Raw genomic sequence first — 20,566 nt, forward strand, 5'->3', positions numbered from 1 at the left:
CTAGAACCAATTGTAATGAAATAACTACCCAACTGATTCACTCAATGTTTTAAAGTTTCTCTTACAGTTTTGTTTGACATTTCTTTATTAATGAAACTGGTGTGGAGTCCATCTGTTAGTGAGAGTGGTCAATTGACTGACCCTTTCTTTTTTGCATCATGTTTTTTTTTCTTTTGATGCAGTAACACAGCTCCAGATGACATTGGCTTCAGTGCAAGAGCTTCTAATTCAGCAGCAGCAGAAAATCCAAGAGCTGTCTCAGGAGCTGGCAGCTTCCGAGGTAAGTTTGCACTTACCTTTATCTTGTAACTGGATCAGTTCATATATCTGTATCTGCTGTGCAACATTAACCTGGACTAGTGTCTTTGGGCATCAGAGTTAATTTAAATTATTTTTTTATTGGTAAGTCTATATAAAATAAAAAGCACTGGAACAAACATTTAAGATAGTTGAAGAGCAGTGTAATAGGTTTAAAATTATATTACATACAGTGCAGAATAAGTTTATCATAAAATTTAGAAATATTAGAAAATTTTGTAAAAATTCTCAGTGGAAGACTATGGAACTAAAAAAGTATTTGCAAAGAAAAAAAAACTGTATAACGTGCAAGAAAATTACTTCTAGCATTAACCCAAAGGCTTATGAGGGCAATGGTTAAAAGGGATATTAGGAATGCTAAAAGGCAGTTAAGAGAAGAATATTACAGTAAATGCAGAAGGTGACTTTAAGACGTTCCTTCATTATTTAAGCTGTAACAGAACAGTCAAGATGGAGGTAAAATATATTTTGAGCAGTTACGGTGAAATGAAATATACAGAAACAAATAGTAAAATATTCTAAATTGTTTTTCTCGAGTTTTTGTTTGTTAAGAAGTCAGTTACCTCCCGGCAACTACAAGGATTATTAAGGAGCAACGGTGTCTCTAAATTTTCAGTTACATTACTTTCTAAGCACCATTTACTATTATGCATTATAATTATCCATTCATGTGTGATTAATTTCTATTCATTTCAAAGCCCTTTTGAAAATGTATTTACTAAAGTGGCATGTTTATTTAGACTATTCAGGCGCAAATAGTTTATTCGTTCATTTGTTCATGAAGATGAACAGATATACTTCATCTTGTTTTTGACCTGGAATTTAAAATAAATGTGGATAACTGAACCACATACATTTTTTAATAGCATATTACATATACAGTAACTAGATTATTAAAAATCAATCAAATCACAATACTTTATTTGTATCAGAGTCTAAAAGCAGAATTGCTTGTCTCATCATATCATTTACTTGAAGAAATGACTACTAACCAAAAAACACACTTCTTTTTTTAATAAATAATATTTTTCATCTTTCCATTCATGCTTGATCAAATTTCCCTAACTTAACAGCATCGGGTGCAATGTAGAAATCAAAGTGAGACATATAATTGTTAGTTTTCAAGCAAGAAAAAAAAATAAAATGATGCACCACCCATTTAACCATTTGAATTTTTTCAGGAAAGCTAGTGAGAGAGAGAGACAGCAATTATAAGAAAATGCTTAGGGATCTCAATGGGGGCTTAGTGTTAAAGACAGAGTTGATTTCAGTATCATAATCTATTGAGCTCCGCTGTTAACACATTTTCAGCACTAGTGTTTAAACGTTTCCAAATTTGATAGAAGCAATTTTTCCTGGTATGCTACCTTCAGTTCAGTTGCACTTCATATGCCTAATTAAAAAAACGTGATTCTTCTGAATATGAAAATTGTTACAAATTTTATCAATTTGATATTGGACTAATTCCTAAATTGCCATGAACAGATGTTAGGCCTTTCTTCTTGAATTAGAGTTATTTAGTGAAATATTTGGTCTTTGAGCTTGGGTTCAATTGAATGTCAGTATTCTTATTAGTATTCAAAAGTCATAAAACTTTTTGAATGTGAAAGAAGAGTATTTTGTTTTACACTAATTCCAGCATTGTCCTATTCCACTTATGCTGTGGAGTATTGAAGTTTTTTACAGATCCCTTTTTGCAAATTAATTCCAGGATCTGTTCTGACTATTCCTCTTTTTATTTTTAAATGGTTAGGTAACATCATTTTAGAACAATGGTCATTCCTAAACATACCCCATTCACTATGCATTTTGAGATAGATGGTTCTGCTTACTTTATTCTCTACTCTTGGATCTAAAGTTGTGCTAAATAGAGATCTGTAAATACTTCTACGGCACTCTAAAACCATTGCTTGCGTCTTGATCCCATTCCGGTTTGCTTTTAAACCTGAGACCCCTGACTGCTGCTTTATGCTATAGCCAGTATCACCCATTACAGCATGCTGGAGCTGGATTCCTTTCTCATTAAAGGCAATGGAATCTTCCATTTTTTCTAATTTTCTGTTTGTTACTATAGTGGTTTTTAAAAATTGTTTTAAGGAGACCTTACAATGTTAGCAATCTTCATTCTATTCAACTCAGTCAATCTTCACCCTAATTAGCTCTTCTTCTGAGCAGCTTAATTTATTCAGTCCAGATCACAGGATTATAGGAATCTTATTCTGTTGGCCATTGTACTGACAAATCAGAAAATAGCTTCCACAGTCCCTTTCACTAAGAAAGCTTATTACAGTTTTGAAAAATGTAGACATTATTGATGGTTCAGGTAAAAAGCTCAGTTTCTCTGCCTCAAACATAATTTCTAATATGTATATAAAGACAGTACTGTAATTTTTTAATTTCTAATGTATATAGCACCCATAATATTGACCTATGTTCAGATATATTGAAATACTGTATGTACTTGCTTATTTTATATCAGATAAGCCACTGGGACCAGATAACATTTATTGCAGAGTGTTCAAGGAACTTACAGATTACATTTATAAACTCTAAATGTGTACTTTTCAGAAATCCCTGCACACTAGGGACATTCCTAAAAGACTAGAAGCTACTGAATGTTGTTCCATTATATAAAAAGGTTATCAAGCCAATCCTACAGTAGTAACTATTGACTAATAAGCATACATAATATCATAGGTTAATGGAAGCAATTATTAAAAAAAAGATTGAGCAAGTAATGTCAAGTACAGGTATATCAACAAATAGACTACAACACAGTTTTAGACAAGGATGGTTGGGTTTCACTAATATGCCAGAATTCTCTAGTAAACTACAAAAGTATTTGATCAGAGGAACACATACAGTAATATTTGTCTTGATATACAGTATATATAATAATTCTGTTATGGGGAGGGCAGTTTTTCGGCACCATTTTGGCACAGATCTTTTGCATGTGCAAATGTTCAGTCAAAATTTGATGAACGGTAAATCTTTTCAAATGTAATTGTTCACTCAACATTCTTAATGTTAAACGACGGTCTGATCTCACAAGAGTGTTCACACGTTCGATGTTTTCATTGGTTTTCGAAGTTGAAGTCCTCCCTGAACAGTGTTCATCTTTAACGTGTTTTCTGCCTTCCAAAAATGATTTGTGCCAGTGAAAACCTTGAGCTCGGGATAAAGAATGTTCCCCATAGGCCTGTTTTAACTTTTCAAACGTCACACTTGCTGTTTAATGGCACATCGTTGCTCCAAATTCCGCTGTTCCATTTTGCGTGACGCACAACCAAAAACACAACTTCGCTAATAGCAGTCACAAAAATCACGTAGTTAACGGAAGGAGTTGAAACTCGCACTGAGCTATGGAGGGTACTGATACACGTGCTCTATCAAGGACAACAGCGCAGCATTGCCAGATCGCTTGCAGTGTTGCCAGTCTCATTACTTTTCTGCCACACCTATGTATATATGTAAATGTTATTAAAAAAAAAAATCTTGGAACGAAACAAGACTTTTTTCCTGCGACAAGAGACACTTTCACGTCCTGCGAGATGGTCAAGTCACGTCATACTTACAACCTTTGGAAGCAAGTCTCATGATACACAGGCAGAGCAGGTTAGAGATAATGGAAGTAGGAAATTTTGAAAGTTTTGAAAGTCTCAAAACAAAATGAGAATAAAGATCACATTCATGCAAACAAACGGAAAATATTACTCGGTGAAAGAACGGAACAGGGAAAAGAGATCGAATAGTGTTTGAGGATGTCTGGGGGAGAAGTGAGACAAAAGGTCAGCTGCTGTACAGGGTTTTAAATGTTCGAAGTACGGCAGTTAGCTGCTACCAGACCACTCAGAGTGTAACAGTGTCTACTAGCCTCACAGACTATTGATCAAACTAAAAGGAGCAGCAGTGCAAGGCACACAGTAAAGCTGGGTGAAAAATTATCTAAAACAATGAAAGCAAGTATTAGGGAGAAATGAGTGTTAAAAATGGTGTCACTCAGGGATCAGGTCTGGGGCTGCTGGTCTTTTTAATTTACATAAATGATTTTTATAAAAATTTAACAAACAAGCATGTTAAGTTTGCTGATGTCACTAAACTAGGTTCAGTGGTGGATACCCTAGAGTCAATAGAATCATTACAGATGGTTCTGGGCAGAATTCACATTTTGGCAGATACACTGTATGTCAGATGAAATTTAATATAAATTAAGTATTAAAGTAGGAAAAGTAGGGGTTAAATGTTATATTTGAATATACAATGTGGGGCTGAAACTTGAAAAGGCACCTCATGAGAAGAACTTGGATTTGTGGGGTGCTTGTTAGTTTAAGTTGTTAGATAGTAGTACTAAGGGAACCTTCAAAGCCCAACCAGATGATATTTTCCTAAAGTTATTTGAACAGGTGTTGACAAGCTTTAGTTAGCTTGAATGGCCTGTTCCCAGCAAAATTCTTTGTATGTCTTCTTTCCTATATTTCTCAAATCTGTGTCTGATTATGATGCCTGGATTTGTCTTTTTAGGACTTTTTTTTTTTAAATTATACTGTTAGCAAAATCTTGCAACCATTCTACTTTTTGCAGCAAATATCCATTTAATGCATAGCGTCAGTTCTGAGGATTTAGTTAATTTTTGCAGAACAAGCCTCATTGTTGTGAGTGCCAGAGACCTTAAAGCACCGCACGCAGTGTCAAAACAGTCTATGATGCGATGACTTTGACTTGCTTAATTGGGCTTCTGTTCCCTAAACAGTAGGATTCAGTCAGTTTTAGATGATCAAATTATAATTATTTCAGTTACAGTCATACTGACGGTCCTGCAAATTAGAAATTAACTTATAAATATTCATTATAAACAGTTTTATTTATATAGCCTCTTTCATGTTTAAATTATTCAGTCAATAGGCTATAGTGGCTTCTGCAAATATCCACCATAGATTTTCTGAGCTGTTTGTCCAGCTCAAAATAATGTCTGCAAACAGAATTTTGTAAATTTGAATAATATGAAAAGTGTTTTAGTTTTAATGTATGCCAGCAAAAATATACGCTATATTTTCTAAACTACTGTTTTGAATCTTTTGTATTATTAAATTTTCCATTTGATCTTTGAAGAGTCTGTAGAAAGTGGTGCACATTTTTGCCAAATTAAATAAATCAGAAAATTACGTAAATGTTTATGATTCTCTTTATCTTGTTCTAATAGTATTCATGTACAGTATGATAGAAGCAATTTAAGCAAGAAAGAGATGTCTTAATGCAGTTATATTTAAACAACTGAATTCTTACTCTTACTAGTATGATTTGAAGCTGTAATATTCTGAGGTTGGCACTCCTTAGCTGGATCTGAATTAGCCTGTTCTACTCCAAGGTCTTACCATCTACAGAAGCTGCCAATCCTGCCCAGAAATCTAATATCTGCCAGTTATACTTGTAATTTTTTTGTTTAGTACTACACAAAGTTCATAGCACACAATAAGAATGGTAGCATAAATTCTCTGAAAAACTGAGATCTTCATCCAGGAACAAGTCTTCTATTTAACAATCCATGAATAGCCAAACAACTACAGTGCTTCCACCCTTGCACCATTCCTTTAGTTGCGTTTTAGATCCGAAAAAGCCATTAAACTAAAATTACTCTCCATTTCACAGTGACTTTACCATAATCATAAACTGCAGTAAGTGAAACACTTCCATAAGTTCTACGTAACAAAATGCTTAACATTTCAACTTCTTTAACAGTAGGCCAGTTGTTTTTCTCATAACAATATGAGTATCTGGGTCATTTTATTGAAAGCAGATGTGATGTCTATTCTGAATTCCACTTGCTGTCTAGGTGACTCCAACGTACAGTAATCCTGAACAGGCAGTAAGCATTGAGCAGGCAGCAGTCATTGAGACAAAGTGTGATGGCTAAAACAGCACTTTAAATTCTTTTAGACGTTTCCACAGCTATTGCTTATCTCCCTTATTAATTACAAACTGATAAGGATTTATATATTTAAATATTTATACATTGTGCTTTCACAGAAGACCACCTTATAATTTTGTCTCTTAAATGTAAAAGATAGCTTTTTAAAACTGTCCTACAGATATGGCAGTCATCCCGTACCTGTCAGTGTTTCTGCCAGCTAGAAAGTGGACCCACCTTCGTTCTCATCAAGAGTTAATCCACATGTCCAAGGTGGACTTTACTGGTGCATTAGGAAGCCCACACATTACACATGACTGCCTTTTGCTGATGCAAACCTGTGTGTATACCCACCTAAAATAAAGGCCGTTATTATTTTTTATCAGTTTCTCTTATTTTGGAAATGAGCTTAGAATTGGCCCACTTGGCTTTTCTCAGTGCTGTATAGCACCTTGTAGGTATTAGAATTGCTATCCAGCTGTACAAGAAACTTATTACTTGTGACATTTTCTTTAGATAACAAGAGAGTGGCTTGACCTTTTTTGGGTGTTTATTAAAAAATAGTTTGAAGTTTTTTTTTTAAACTTTAAATGTGTATGTTCTCAGTTTTTTATGTTTGCCAGTGATTTTCCTTTTCTAATTGGTCTGTATCTGTGGTCCTATATGAAGAGTAAGTGGAGAGCCAGTAGTCTCTTTGCCCGCTGAAAAACACACTGGGCTTTTCTCAGTTCTTTGTTGTGCTTCATCTGCATCGGAGCTTCCATCTAGCTATACAGAGGAGAGGAATATAACGTCTTACCTGTATTTCCCATTTGATATACAGTAAACTTTCACATTCATTGAAGTTCGTGATGGAAGACCCCTATGAATGTGATAATTCACAGTTAATACTTTAGCCCCCCAGTACCATATGGTTAGATGCAGTAAGTGGACCAAATTAGTGTGGTGCTTTCTATGTAAAAGGCAGATAGGACTAAATAAGGATTAACATTTAACAAAATGGGAGCATCTCTAAATGGTATTTTTATGGTGCTTCCCATAAAACTTTCATGACATTCTGGCTATTTATATACTGAAATTTTACAAAAACAAGTAAATGTATTTTCTGTCATCTAGTACAAAATAAGTAACATTTGAAAAAAAATAGATTTATGTTTTGATTTGTCTTTAATTTTGTATTTTTTATTGATTTGAAAGCTGAATATACAGGTAAAAATAAACACAAGACTTTCAATTCTCAGTGGTCACAGTAGTTCATCATTGTCAGTATGTTAGGGAAATACAGACATAAGATTAGTGCTAGTGATAAGAATCCCTTTTGGCAGCATTGTTTTGAAATGTTGCTACAGAGACCAATCAGTTTGTATTTTTTGCCTGTAATCACAGGATGTTCCCACAAACTTTACCTATTTATTGTTTACCACTTTTTTTGGAAGTGGCAATGTGGTGATGACTGAGGAAGCAGCTGTATTGGCCGAAAGAAGTTTTATTTTGGTAACATTGGTATTTTAAATGCTAGATCTAAGAAACACAGACCCTTTTCTACTTTATCGTAATTCACTCAAAGTTACAAGAAACTGTCAGGAATTTCCTGTGAATGTAAAACTAATCCTAACAACACAAGTCTCAAGTTTGCTCTTTCTAACTTTCAATGTGATTTCCAGAACTTTTCCAAAATCCTGTCAGTGAATCTCATGAGCACCATACAACTTTGACCTTTGTCATCTGAGGATTATACCTGGTGATGCAGCCTAGCATTTCCTCTACAGTTTCAAAGGACTTTTTTGTTTTTTCTTAATTAAACTAGGAATCACTCAGTCCTAAACTTCAGGTCTGTTTTGAAATATCCTCCACTGGCTGTTTATACAGACCAGTGTTTTAATTCATTTTGTCACTTGAAAGTTGTTGAAATTATTCTTCTACACTCTGGTTTGCTGAGCATACAGTCATATGAAAAAGTTTGGGAACCCCTCTCAGCCTGCTTAATAATTTACTCAACTTTCAACAAAAAAGATAACAGTGGTATGTCTTTCATTTCCTAGGAACATTTGAGTACTGGGGTGTTTTCTAAACAAAGATTTTTAGTGAAGCTGTATTTAGTTGTATGAAATTAAATTAAATGTGAAAAACTGGCTGTGCAAAAATGTGGGTACCCTTGTAATTTTGCTGATTTGAATGCATGTCACTGCTCAATAATGATTACTTGCAACACCAAATTGGTTGGATTAGCTTGTTAAGCCTTGAACTTCATAGACAAGTGTGTCCAATCATGAGAAAATATATTTAAGGTGGTCAATTGCATGTTGTGCTTCCCTTTGACTCTCCTGTGAAGAGTGACAGCATGGGATCCTCAAAGCAACTCACAAAAGATCTGAAAACAAAGGTCGTTCAGTATCATGGTTTAGGGGAAGGCTACAAAAAGCTATCTCAAAGGTTTAAACTGTCAGTTTCAACTGTAAGGAATGGAATCAGGAAATAGAAGGCCACAGGCATAGTTTCTGTTACACCCAGGTCTGGCAGGCCAAGAAAAATACAGGAGCAGCATATGCGCTGGATTGTGATGATGGTTACACACAACCCACAGATCACCTCCAAAGACCTGAAAGAACATCTTGCTGAAGATGGTGCATTTGTACATCATTCTACAATTTCCGTGCAATTTGCACAAAGAACATCTGTATGGCAAGGTGATGAGAAAGAAGCCCTTTCTGCACTCACTCCACAAACAGTCGTTTGTTGTATGCAAATGCTCATTTAGACAAGCCAGATTAATTTTGGAACAAAGTGCTTTGGACTGATGAGACAAAAATGGAGTTATTTGGAGGGCTTTGCATGGCGGAAGAAGAACACCGCATTCCAAGAAAACGCCTCCTGCTTACTGTCAAATTTGGTGGTGGTTACATCATACTGTGGGGCTGTGTGGCTAGTTCAGGGACTAGGGCCCTGGTTAAAGTCGAGGGTCGGATGGATTCAACCCAATATCAACAAATTCTTCAGGATAATGTTCAAGCATCAGTCACAAAGTTGAAGTTACGCAGAGGTTGGATATTCCAGCAAGACAATGACCCAAAACACAGTTCGAAATCTACAGAGGCATTCATGCAGAGATAGAAGTACAGTGTTCTGGAATAGCCGTCACAGTCCCGTGACTTGAATATCTTCAAAAATCTATCAGATGATTTGAAGCAGGCTGTCCATGCTCTGCAGCCATCAAATTTAACTGAACTGGGGAGATTTTGTATGGAAGAATGGTCAAAAATACCTCCATCCAGAATCCAGACACTCATCAAAGGCTATCGGAGGTGTCTAGAGGCTGTTATATTTGCAAAAAGAGGCTCAGCTAAGTATTGATGTAATATCTCTTTTGGGGTGCCCAGATTTATGCAACTGTCTAATTTTGTTATGATGCATATTGCATATTCTCTGTTGATCCAATAAACTTAATGTCACTGCTGAAATACTACTGTTTCCATAAGGCATGGCATATATTAAAAGGATGTTGCTACTTTGAAAGCTCAGCCAATGATAAACAAAAATCCAAAGAATCAAGAGGGGGTCTCAAACTTTTTCATATGACTGTATATATACTAAAACGCCACACTGATATCTTCCATACTTGAAGAAAGACAATTATGAAATAACCAAATTGGGGTACTGTTCTTCTTTTCTTAAATGTGAACAACTGCTGGCTGTCTTTCTGTTCTACTGGTGTAATAAGTGGTGTCAAAATTAGAAGCGTGGGAATCTAAAGAGGCAGAAAGATTGAGGGAAAAATACCTCAAAATATAAATGAAACTTTTTTTTTTTAGGTTTTCCATCATTTGCAGCAAGAGCCTGAATTGAATGTCTGTGGTGTATCCAACAGTATATTTCCTATCAAAATAGCCATTAAACAAATCATAAACTGCTCTTTATAGCTGGGGTGTTGATCTTAAATTTTCTTTGGAGACGTGGATCCCTGTGGTGTTGGGGCCATATGGGAAATTGGAAAATTGTTTTCAGGTCCTGAGCGTGTGATTAAGAACACATGTTCAGGCTGTTAAAACTACTTATCATTTTCAGTTAGCGGTTTCTGCTCTGGCTTTTCGGCTTCGCCCTGTAGTATAAAACACAAGACTTTTGGCAATTAAAGCTTTTAACACGGAAATGCTTGTTTAAACCAGAACATATTTTAAATTGCTGCTTCTTCAAGTGCTAAATAAACATTTCTTTAAGGCTTCAAACCACTGAAATGCAAGAAACTTTTTATTTGGGAACATTTTTGAGGCATTTTCTCCAGACAGGAAGATAGTGGCCTGACATTTTTTGAGTGGGTGTTTGTTTAAAAAAAAAAATAGTTTTGATGTTTTATAACATTAAATATGTATGCTCTCAGTATTTTTGTGGATGCCAATGATGTTCCTTTTTCTAATTGCAACTCGTAAAGTGGTCAGCGTTCTGTGGTTCCATGTAAAGAGTGTGAATGCTGAGCCAGAAGCCGCATTGACCCTAGTTCATATTCGTTTAATGCTCTTTGATATTATTTAGAGAAATATGAACAGAACCTGCATCATAAGGGCGGGATCTTTAGCCCCTTCTTTTAAATGGTATTCATGGAAATTGAAAAAAAAAAAAAGTTTATTCTTTAAGTTTTTAAGAATCACAGTGTTACGTGGATGTTTTTTAAACACATACATAGCTCCTTCCACTGCTGCTTGTGGAGACCATTTTTTTACCACTTCATTTGTCATCATTGTTTCCCTACCACACTGTCCTCTTTTAACAAGTGGCTGCAGGAAATATTGTCAGCGATTGGTAGGCAAAGCCTTTTCTTTCCTGTGAGAAGCTACCAGCACATTTGATTCTATCTCCCCAAGTCACGACAGTTAGTTTTATTTATAGTATTTTTGTATTCATTTGGAAAACCCTAAGTTCCTGTATTCCATTTTGCAAATATTTGTTTATCTTGCAGCAGAGGTGTTTGTTAATGTTAATTGCATGCACGTTTATGTTCAGATTAACAGACACACTCCTACAATATCAAAATCTGGTGTGCATGTAGTTTGCATTAAGGTTGTTATAACTAGTTTAGAGTCATAATATAAATTTGTTGAGTGAATGGTTATAAATTGTCTTCTTGACAGGCGATTTTTTTAAAATTACAAGTACATCTGCAAGTTTGGTTAAGGGAAGTACTGCACATGTTTTCCAGCTTCATTGAAGGGGTTCGTGATTCTTAGTGAATGCTTGTTAATCCTAATGAAATTTTGTCAATATTTTGAGCTTTTGATAGTTTCTTTAAGGGAGCAATGTCAATCTAAAAGCTTTCATTTTCATTTTTGTTTAATAAACCTTTACCTTTGACCAGATTTTCTGTGTGCAATTGTTTTACCATTTTCCACTTCAAACGATGATGGCTTGTCCTCTGCCATAGTGAGAAACAACTTCCATTAAGCCACTTGCTCACTTGCAAATCATTGTCCATCAGCAACACATCTGCCTTTGATTACTGAACTGTCCTAGACCCTGACAAACAAAGTGGATTTTTGTGTCATCCGTTACTGCCTTGTCCTCTGCAGCACTGCTGAGAAAAATAAAGGAGAAAAGTGGTATTCTGTTTGGCAAGAGCTTATGTCTCTGCATGTTTTATTATTTATATTATTACTTGATTTTCATTTTGTAGCACTTCTGCCTTTAATTTGCGACTGGAAGCCAGACTATATGTTTGTTTTTGCATCACACTGTTTTTTTAAGCTGGGTAATTATTCTCAGTTGTGAAATAAAACATTTTTTTATGTTTGCAATCAGCAAAAAATTAATCCTGTGCAACAAAACGGCACAGTAGATTTTGTTACCACTGTATACATCTTTAACTGGGGATCAGTTGCTGCCCTTCTATATGTAGTTTTGGTGTTCTCTAAATGTTGTTAGGTGTTGTCTCCTGAAATTCTCATTTCCTCAAACATTCCTAAATTGCATTCCTTCTATTGGCCACGTGTGTGCATGTCTGTGTGTGTATGAGTGTCTGGATCTGGTTACTGCTAGCTTTAGGTTGGCTGCATTAATTTACTGTGTAATACTGGTTTAGAACATTAATATAATGCATATGTGAAATGCAAGGTGCAGTCATTAAGCTCTAAGACCGTCATGTACTACTGCAGTGGTTTCAAGCTATGAGTACATGAGAATTATTTGTAGCATTCTAACAGCTCTATCTGCAGTGACAAGCATCAATTCATTTACACTTGCTGAAAAGTTGTTTAGGGAGTTTGACAGAAATGTGTAAATAATCACTTGCATAACCAAAAAAATGAACTATACATTTTCTAGCTTTTTGCTAAATAAGCACCACAGATAGAGCTGGATGATAAATTGATTTTATTGACTAATTCAAATTTTTTATTTTGGTCAATGTGTAAAAATTAAACTCTTGATGCTCTTTAACTTAGGCAATTACAACACACCATACCTGCTGTCTGCCAAACCACTTAACCCCCCCCCAACACACAGTACCAGAAGGAAGCACATGTGTTAACTCATGTCTAAAACTGGCAGTGCAAAATCTGATTTCAAACAAACTCATGTATGTTGTATAGTCAAAAAAGACTTTAAAACTTACTAAAAGACTGTAAAGACCATCTTATTCCAGCATCACCATTAGAGGCACACAGCTGAGAGAGAGGAGTGAGTTCTGCAAGATGCACAGGCTAGCAGCATTCCCAACACACTTGTGTAACAATAGTGATGTAATTTCCCAGACCCAGACAATGATCAACCTCAGTGGAAGAAGTACCATGAAGCACACTTCCCTAAGGTCTTTAACCTGGCCATTAGATATCTATCCATTCCTGCTGCAGGGAGTCTTATCAGAGGGGGTGCTTGGGTCAGTGGGGATGTTTGCACAATTGTAACATGCGACAGGGCATGCCTCAAGCCAGAAGAAGTAGACAGACTTGGATCCCTTGTGTAATACCTGTTAAATAAAACTTTAAAGGACATTTAAAGCACCTCAAATTTGATTTTTATTTGCCAATCAGAATGTTTTGTTTAAAAAAAAAAAAAAGTCCTTCGGGGATGCAAAACATTTTTTTTCCAAGAGGTGCTTTTTATTTGTTTGTTCTAAGTTGTTAACTTGGATTTACACTTTATTGTATCTTTTATACTTTACCTATCCTAACAACTATGAGCATTGAGCAACATTCAGGGGACAATTCAATTTTTTCTACATGCCTTTTGTACCAAAAAAAGTCGCCAAGAAATATGTGTGATATTCTTAAGCATTTTGTTTGTTTAATTATTTAATTAGTGTTTCTTTTTGTTATTTGAATAAAATCAATTAAAATTGTATATGTGTGAAAAAAATTGATTTTATTTGTAGGTTGTATTGCCCAGCCCTAACTACAGATGTAGTGGTCAAGCTGGTAGCTGTAGTTTTGTTTGTGTGTGGCATTAAAATACTTCATGAACAGTCTGTAAACAATTTTCACGTACAATTAGTTACACATCCTTGATTGTCTCTTCTGTCTACATCATTACTGGATGACTCTTCAACAGAGTCTCTTCTGTTTATCATCAACAGGTGTTGCCGGATGAGCCTAAAGAGGAATCTGGTTTTAAAAGTATTCTAACTTGCTCTTAGACTGAAGTAGTAGAGGTGGTCAAACTTAATTGTTAAGTATTTCACATAGTCCAGTATCGTTCCTATCTTGAACCTGATGCTGCCAAAGGATGGCCTGCATATCTCAAAATAGGATCAATTGGCTCAAGAATGTAGAGCAGCTATTGGGCAAAGATATCACTCTGAAGGAGTAAAACTGTATGCCTTGTCTCCTTTGTGTGCGCTCGCTAATGCCTTATGCCAACCAATAATTGACTTGAGATTAAAATATTTTATATTTTCTTCTTTGGTTGAACATATACAAATGTGCTACAAATACACAATGCCATTATATACTGTAGGTGTAGAATATTTTATATTTACAGTAAATTGGTAAAGTTTTATACACAGGTAAAATGTGTTGTCAGTTCTCAAATACTGACAAACATCCCATGTTAATTAACCATGGAGACAAAATCATTTGAGGTGCTTTAGATTCACTTTTTTTTGTTTAAATGAACATTAACTTTCAGTTTTGTTCCAGCTCAGGCCTTCCATACACTTTGTTGTAGAGATCCACAGAATGATTAAGGCAAACTGTTAAGGAACACTTGGCTTGTGTATGCACTAGAGTACACTAACAAACTTTGGTGTTACTATGGCATATATAGGTGGTAGTATGCAAGCAGCAGCAGTGTACCATGATTAACAATATAAGAAAAGGGAATAAAGTATCTGCAAAAGCACTTAGCTTTGAAATCTCAACCATACAAGTAATACAAAGATCAATTTTTATTTTCCAGAAAGTAAGTTCTTCTGGTGTATTTTTTAGAATGCTCAGGGTATTCTGCAGACTGCACTAACCAACAGATTAATAGAAGAAGGTTTAGGCAGACCTGTCATAACTGACGCTATTCATTAATGATGTGAGTTATGTCCAAAGGCATATAGGAATATTTACTATTGTAAAAAAGGTACATGTGGATAGGTTGTGAACAGGAAATGACACAATGATTAAATTTTTATGAAAGCAAGGTGGACAAAGTTTACAAAATTTACAGTATGCCTCCTTGGTCCATTTATGGTTTGAACTAGTTTCACTGCCTTCTGCACACAGTTTGAATGACCTTACCCTAAAGATACATCGAGATGTTTATATAAAAAAAAAAAAAACTCAGTCAGTAGTGTTTTATATAAAAGGTCAAGGAACTGAAAATCCTTTGGTTACTCAAGCTCAACCGATTTTTAATTTTGCATAAAGGTCACAGTGATGGATTTTTGCTCTTCCCTGTTGCTAATAGGGCTGGTCTGGCGGATAGTTGCCTCAGTGAAAATGTATGTGGCCAAGATCGTGGCAAATGACAGAGGTGCTCTATAACAGTGGGCCCTGTCCTCTGCACCCATTTAGCTTTTTGAAGAGCTCTGAAATGTATTGAAAATAAATTTGCATTCTGTATCAGGGAGCATGTTATCATTTTGTAACTGTTTCAAAAAAACTGGTTAAATCCTGCTCTCTTTTTATTTATATGTAGTTTTTGCAATAGCCATTTGATTTTGTTTTTAATGTGCACTACTACTTGAATTGAGTTCTTACATGTTTTCATCTTCAGCACAGCCATATCTGGAACATACTTGAGCAGGAATACATGCTGCAAATCATACAACACTGTGCACTTAAATAGCTTTATCTAAATTACGTCTGTCAAAAATATCTGAATGTTTAGCTGTATAGCATAAATATTAGACGTTAACAAGGAAGTAATTAGACAAGGATTTTGGAGAAATTAAAGAAATCTAATATAACTTGTGATGTGACTAGGTACAAATGTAAAGACTGTGCCTAATGGAAGCTTGAGCTAGGCATCCTTGATGACCTGTAGCAGAACGGCCTTTGAATACTAATCACTGTTAACTCACAGTATGCAAAGACAATAGATTGGAAGTAACGCTGGTGAAGTAGAGAGAATATACACATTGTGTGGCCACTTGTTTGGAAGTTGAATAACCATAAATAATTTTAGGCAGTTAACATGCAGTTGCATGATTCTGTAGTGTAGCCTAGCAGTTCTTTAAAAAAAAAAGAAAGAAAAAAATAACTGTGATGTCTTAAAAATATCCAAGTTGTGCCAATTTAATTGTCATAGCAGGGAGTTTAATAATTATTTAGAAAAGTGCTAGTTTTAAAGAACCAAAAAAATGTATGCAAGTTACCCATACCATTAATTATTCTGCAAAGGTAGTCTTGCATCTGAATTTAGCAGATGCAATGGTATTTGTGTGGTTATTTTTCCATAGTAATTAAATGTGTGTATCAGAATTGTATCTACATTGTAATTTGGCCTCTATGGTGAAATAAATAGAATAACTTTCTTATACAATATTTTCCAGCTTAAAAAAAAGACGAAGTCTTGTACTGATTGTTCTGGTTGCTGACCATGCTACATTAAAAAATGTATTGATTGTTTGATTGATTATTCTTGCATCTTTCATTAATGCTCTGTTGGGCATCTTTTATTTTGTATAGTTCCCCGAGGCTACTCTGCAAACAAAATGTTGTACATAAATAAAACAGATTGATCTCAGAAGCATACAGTATGGAAAGAAGAATGGGTCTTTTCCACATCTGTCTGCCAGTCAAATTAAAAATAATAATAAAGATGTTGCTCTGAATTCTTCACAAAATTATAGGTTCATGTGAAACTGTCTGTTTTCATTTGACATGATTGGTGATAGTATTAACTATAAAAAAAACTGTACCATCGAAGCTCCCAGGAATTAGGAAATTTCATTTGACAGCAGTGACAACGTAGTTCTCAGTACATTATTGTAGTTTGTGTCCACCAGCCCTTTAACTGTGCTCTTTGTTTTAGTACATCTGTCTACTAACCACAGTTTTCTCAGAGAGAAATATCCTGCTCTTCATACAGTCTTTGTTTTAGTGACCAGTCTTTTAAACTGTAAAATTTTAGTACAGCAGATGAACACACTGGAGTCAAATTTATATTTAAGGCCCTAGCAACACTATGCCAAGCAGGGTGGCTAATACATACTTTGAAGAGTTCACCTTTGATGTCCCACAAATTCCAGTTCTAATCTTCCCTCTCTGTCGCTGACCTTATACCATGTGGTGTGGTAGCTGTCTAAATGAAATGTTGTTGAACCGTTCTTGCTACTGGAGATAACTGTACACAGGTCAGCATTAGCCATTTATAAGCTATTAGCCTGTGCAATCAAATATGGCAGATGCAGAGGACATAAGAGTCAGAATGGACTGAGCAGCTGTTTTAGTACAAAATGGGTTTGACTAATTTTGGCTTGATTCACATGGCGGAGCAGTAGCTAGTGTTTTTTTTCTGCTTTGTATATTATATGTGATCTCATAGTGCCTTGTTCATACTTCTCTCATCAGGGGCTGCATAATAAATTGTACTGTGATGCATCTGAATAAAACTTTTTTTTCTCTTCTAGAGAATATGCATGATATGCATTGCTTTGTTCTACTTGGAACTGTGGCTTATTTTTTTAACAAATGGAGGCTTTGCAAAAAATAAAAATGAGGTTTTACACTTCCAGCACCCTGTCAGTGTATATCATTTGTGGAAGGATTTATTATTTTTGTCAATACTTAAACTCAGTGATATCACAACATGGAGTGATGTTTTCTTTATTTAAAATACTGAAATAGCCCCCTCTCTCTCACTTTCTTTCTCATGTGCACGATGCTTGTATGTTTCAGTTTTTATCTGTTATGAAAGACTTTTTACAACTTCTCCTTATTGGTTTTGAAAAAGTTCCTTAATTTGTCATTAGCCTTTATTAAATATTGTTTTCCTGTATTGAGTGTAGTTCCTCTTTTTATTATTTTAGTTTTATTTAGAGAAATTAATGTTTAGCTGTTTCTTGACACTGTGCTTAATGATGTCAGTTTAAAGTTCCCTAAAATGAGAAACCACCCACAATATTTTATATTTCACAAGACTGATGTGGTCAGTTTCTCATTCTAATTAAGTTCTATGCTTTCAAAGTTCACTATACCATATGTGGTTTGGTGGTCAGTTTATTGTAATTTAGTACAATGAGTGGGAGTGAATATATATCGGTGTGTTCTGTGGTTAATTGTTATCTGGCCCAGGCTTGGTTCCAACCTTTCTTGTGATGCTGCTGCTCCTATGGACTCTGGCCTCCCTTTCACTGTGAATTGAATTAAATGCTCTTGATTGTGGATTAAAGGATTCTTCACAATATTATATAGCTGAACAGTGGAGGAAACATCAATCAATCATTCTGCTAAGACAAACATGCAAATCAAGCTATTTTTAAATATACACCACATAAGCAATGAAGGTGAAACTCCATATGGTTTTGAATCTAGAAGAAAAGCAAATACTTTTGTTTGCTCACTACTCCTGAATCTAGTAAGCATCTTATAAATATAACCTGCAAACAACCAATAGCTGAAAATTCCCAAAACACTTTGATAAAACCGACATTGCTGGAATACATTGGAAGTTCTATTTGGTGTTACAGGGCATTAATTGCAGTATGTTTAGGTTTACGTCCTGAACCAAATGTCGGCCAGTCATCGGAGGCAAATATGCTCATACTCGCAACATGCCATGTTTACGCCAAAGTCATTTACATCTGCATTTCACAAAACTTTGTGAAGATAAAGCATATTAAAGAATTTTACACATATAAAAGATATATATCAAAATAGCCAGAAATGATTAGGTAGAGAGGAGGTAGGGCTTTCTGCACATATTATATAACCCTATGCTAACATATCTCACCCCAATAATTAAACACTCACTGCCAACAGATTCTGCCAATGCAACATTCACACTTTTGTGATTGGCAGTCACACAAGTGGTTGTATCACAGCACATATGATGGTTTACAGGCAGCTGGGTGCATTTGATCCACCTTCTGCTCCTGTTCCACATTCACTGTCCATACTGCTCTGCCATTGTTACAGTTGTTTGTGACATTAGCTGTTACTTTGAGGTCATTGTATGCTACCAGGTCTTTCTTCAAGTGAAGTCGTGAAAATTGAACCTACACATTCCATCTGATGGTTTCTAGTCAAATCACAGAATGCCAGAGTTGAAATAATACTGTACAACACTTGATAGCATTTTTCTGTACTCACCATAGTGGTTGAAGTATTTATCATCTTTATAGAACACCTGTCTGCTCTCAGTGAGGAGAAGATTACAAAGATAACTTAATTATTAATTAGCCTTTACAGAATATAATCTAGAACCTTGTGTGGTTCCTGTGACTATACTATCACAAACTTGAATGCATAATGTCCATCAAAAAATATTTTTGTTTATCTGTGTGAGCCATTACCTAATAACCTTTTATTTTTGTAGCAGTGCAGGTTTGTCAAATTTTATATTCATGACAAATTTGTTCTATCTGTATTTATATATAAATAACCTCCTTGATAGTTATCTATTAAGAAAAAATATAACAAATAGGAAATGCATATGTGTTACTTATTTTACATTATAGCAAATAAATTAAAATATTATGTAGCCAACACTGGGTAATTCAAATAGGGAAAAAATAAAGTGCGCAGGGTTGTTGACTTGCTGGGTGACCCTGAACAGGCCACTTATGTTGTCTGTCAACACCTGCAAAAGCAAAATAACTGTATTGTAAATCTTTATTCACAAAATACTTTAATATTGTGTTTTCATTATCATCAGTAATAATCATAATACATTTTATTTACTGTATATCCTATGCTCAAAGTGCTTAAAATATTATTGAGGGTCACGGTCGCCTGAATTAATATGTAGAAGGAAATATGGTAAGAGAGAATCAGCAGATACTGAAGTGACTGAATACCATTGGGTGTTTTACAGCTCAGATAGAAAGATCAGCATAATAAACATCAACCTAGATTCTGCCATATTATTAAACTTTCCTTTTACCCCAGTATGGCAGATGTATTAGGTTTGTCCTACTGATCACTTGCAAAATCCCTGCCTTTTATTATTCTCCCATATATATAATTATATAATATATATAACTGTTCTGCTTGGGTGTGCCTTTTATCTGGAAAACAAAATTATTAAAGGTAAACTACTCATCTGGGCTGTGAAACTAACCTGACTCAAGGTGTGGTAGTTCCATAGCACTTCGCTTCCTGGTGAGAAGTGCAGAATAAACCCCCTTTGTCATATTTTTTTTTTTCTTTTTCTTTTCATTTATTTTGCCAGCAGACCGCATCAGCAACAAATCGTATGTTAGAAAGCCAGAGCATCAGTGAACTGAAAGCAGAGATTGTGTCACTGAAGGGGCTTCTATTGAGCAGGTAAGGCAAATGTGTGCCTAGTTCATGATTATGTCTGTTAGTTAAGATCATTGTCCAACTTGTATTTTTGATGACTTTAATGCTTTATGTTGTCCTTGAAATCACAGTCAATGATTTTATCTGAAATATTCAACTCTAAACTTCATCCATTTTGGTTTATTTTTGTTGAATGTAAGTGCTTATATCAATAAAGCAGGAAAAATAACTTAAAACTTTGTCTTTCCAGTCATACCATCTGGATGGGAAACACAAAATGTATCATTGGCTTTTCAATCTTCTTAAATAAAACTAGAGAATAAGAATAATTCAAAATAATTAAAGGTGCCAATGTAAGGCTAGTAGAGGATAGCTTAAAACAACACTGGCTTGTGAAACTTTTAATCCCGTTTTTAATTGAGATCCTCCCTAGCTACTGTTTGATTTTATTTCCCTTTTTTAATCG

General features: G+C 35.0%; 1 protein-coding gene across 3 annotated transcripts in view; it reads left to right on the forward strand.

The window, feature by feature from the left end:
- pex14 (peroxisomal biogenesis factor 14) overlaps positions 1-20,566 on the forward strand; it is a 284,454-nt gene that overhangs the window by 252,273 nt on the left and 11,615 nt on the right. For 2 of the 3 annotated variants that reach the window (XM_039755605.1, XM_039755607.1), the window contains exons 7-8: positions 183-280; positions 20,030-20,124. In XM_039755605.1, coding sequence (XP_039611539.1) covers positions 183-280; positions 20,030-20,124 — 193 coding nt within the window. The remainder of the gene's footprint in view (positions 1-182; positions 281-20,029; positions 20,125-20,566) is intronic. The other variant, XM_039755606.1, reaches the window with a different exon arrangement.

Source organism: Polypterus senegalus, chromosome 6, assembly GCF_016835505.1.
Source record: "Polypterus senegalus isolate Bchr_013 chromosome 6, ASM1683550v1, whole genome shotgun sequence".
Taxonomy (NCBI): domain Eukaryota; kingdom Metazoa; phylum Chordata; class Cladistia; order Polypteriformes; family Polypteridae; genus Polypterus; species Polypterus senegalus.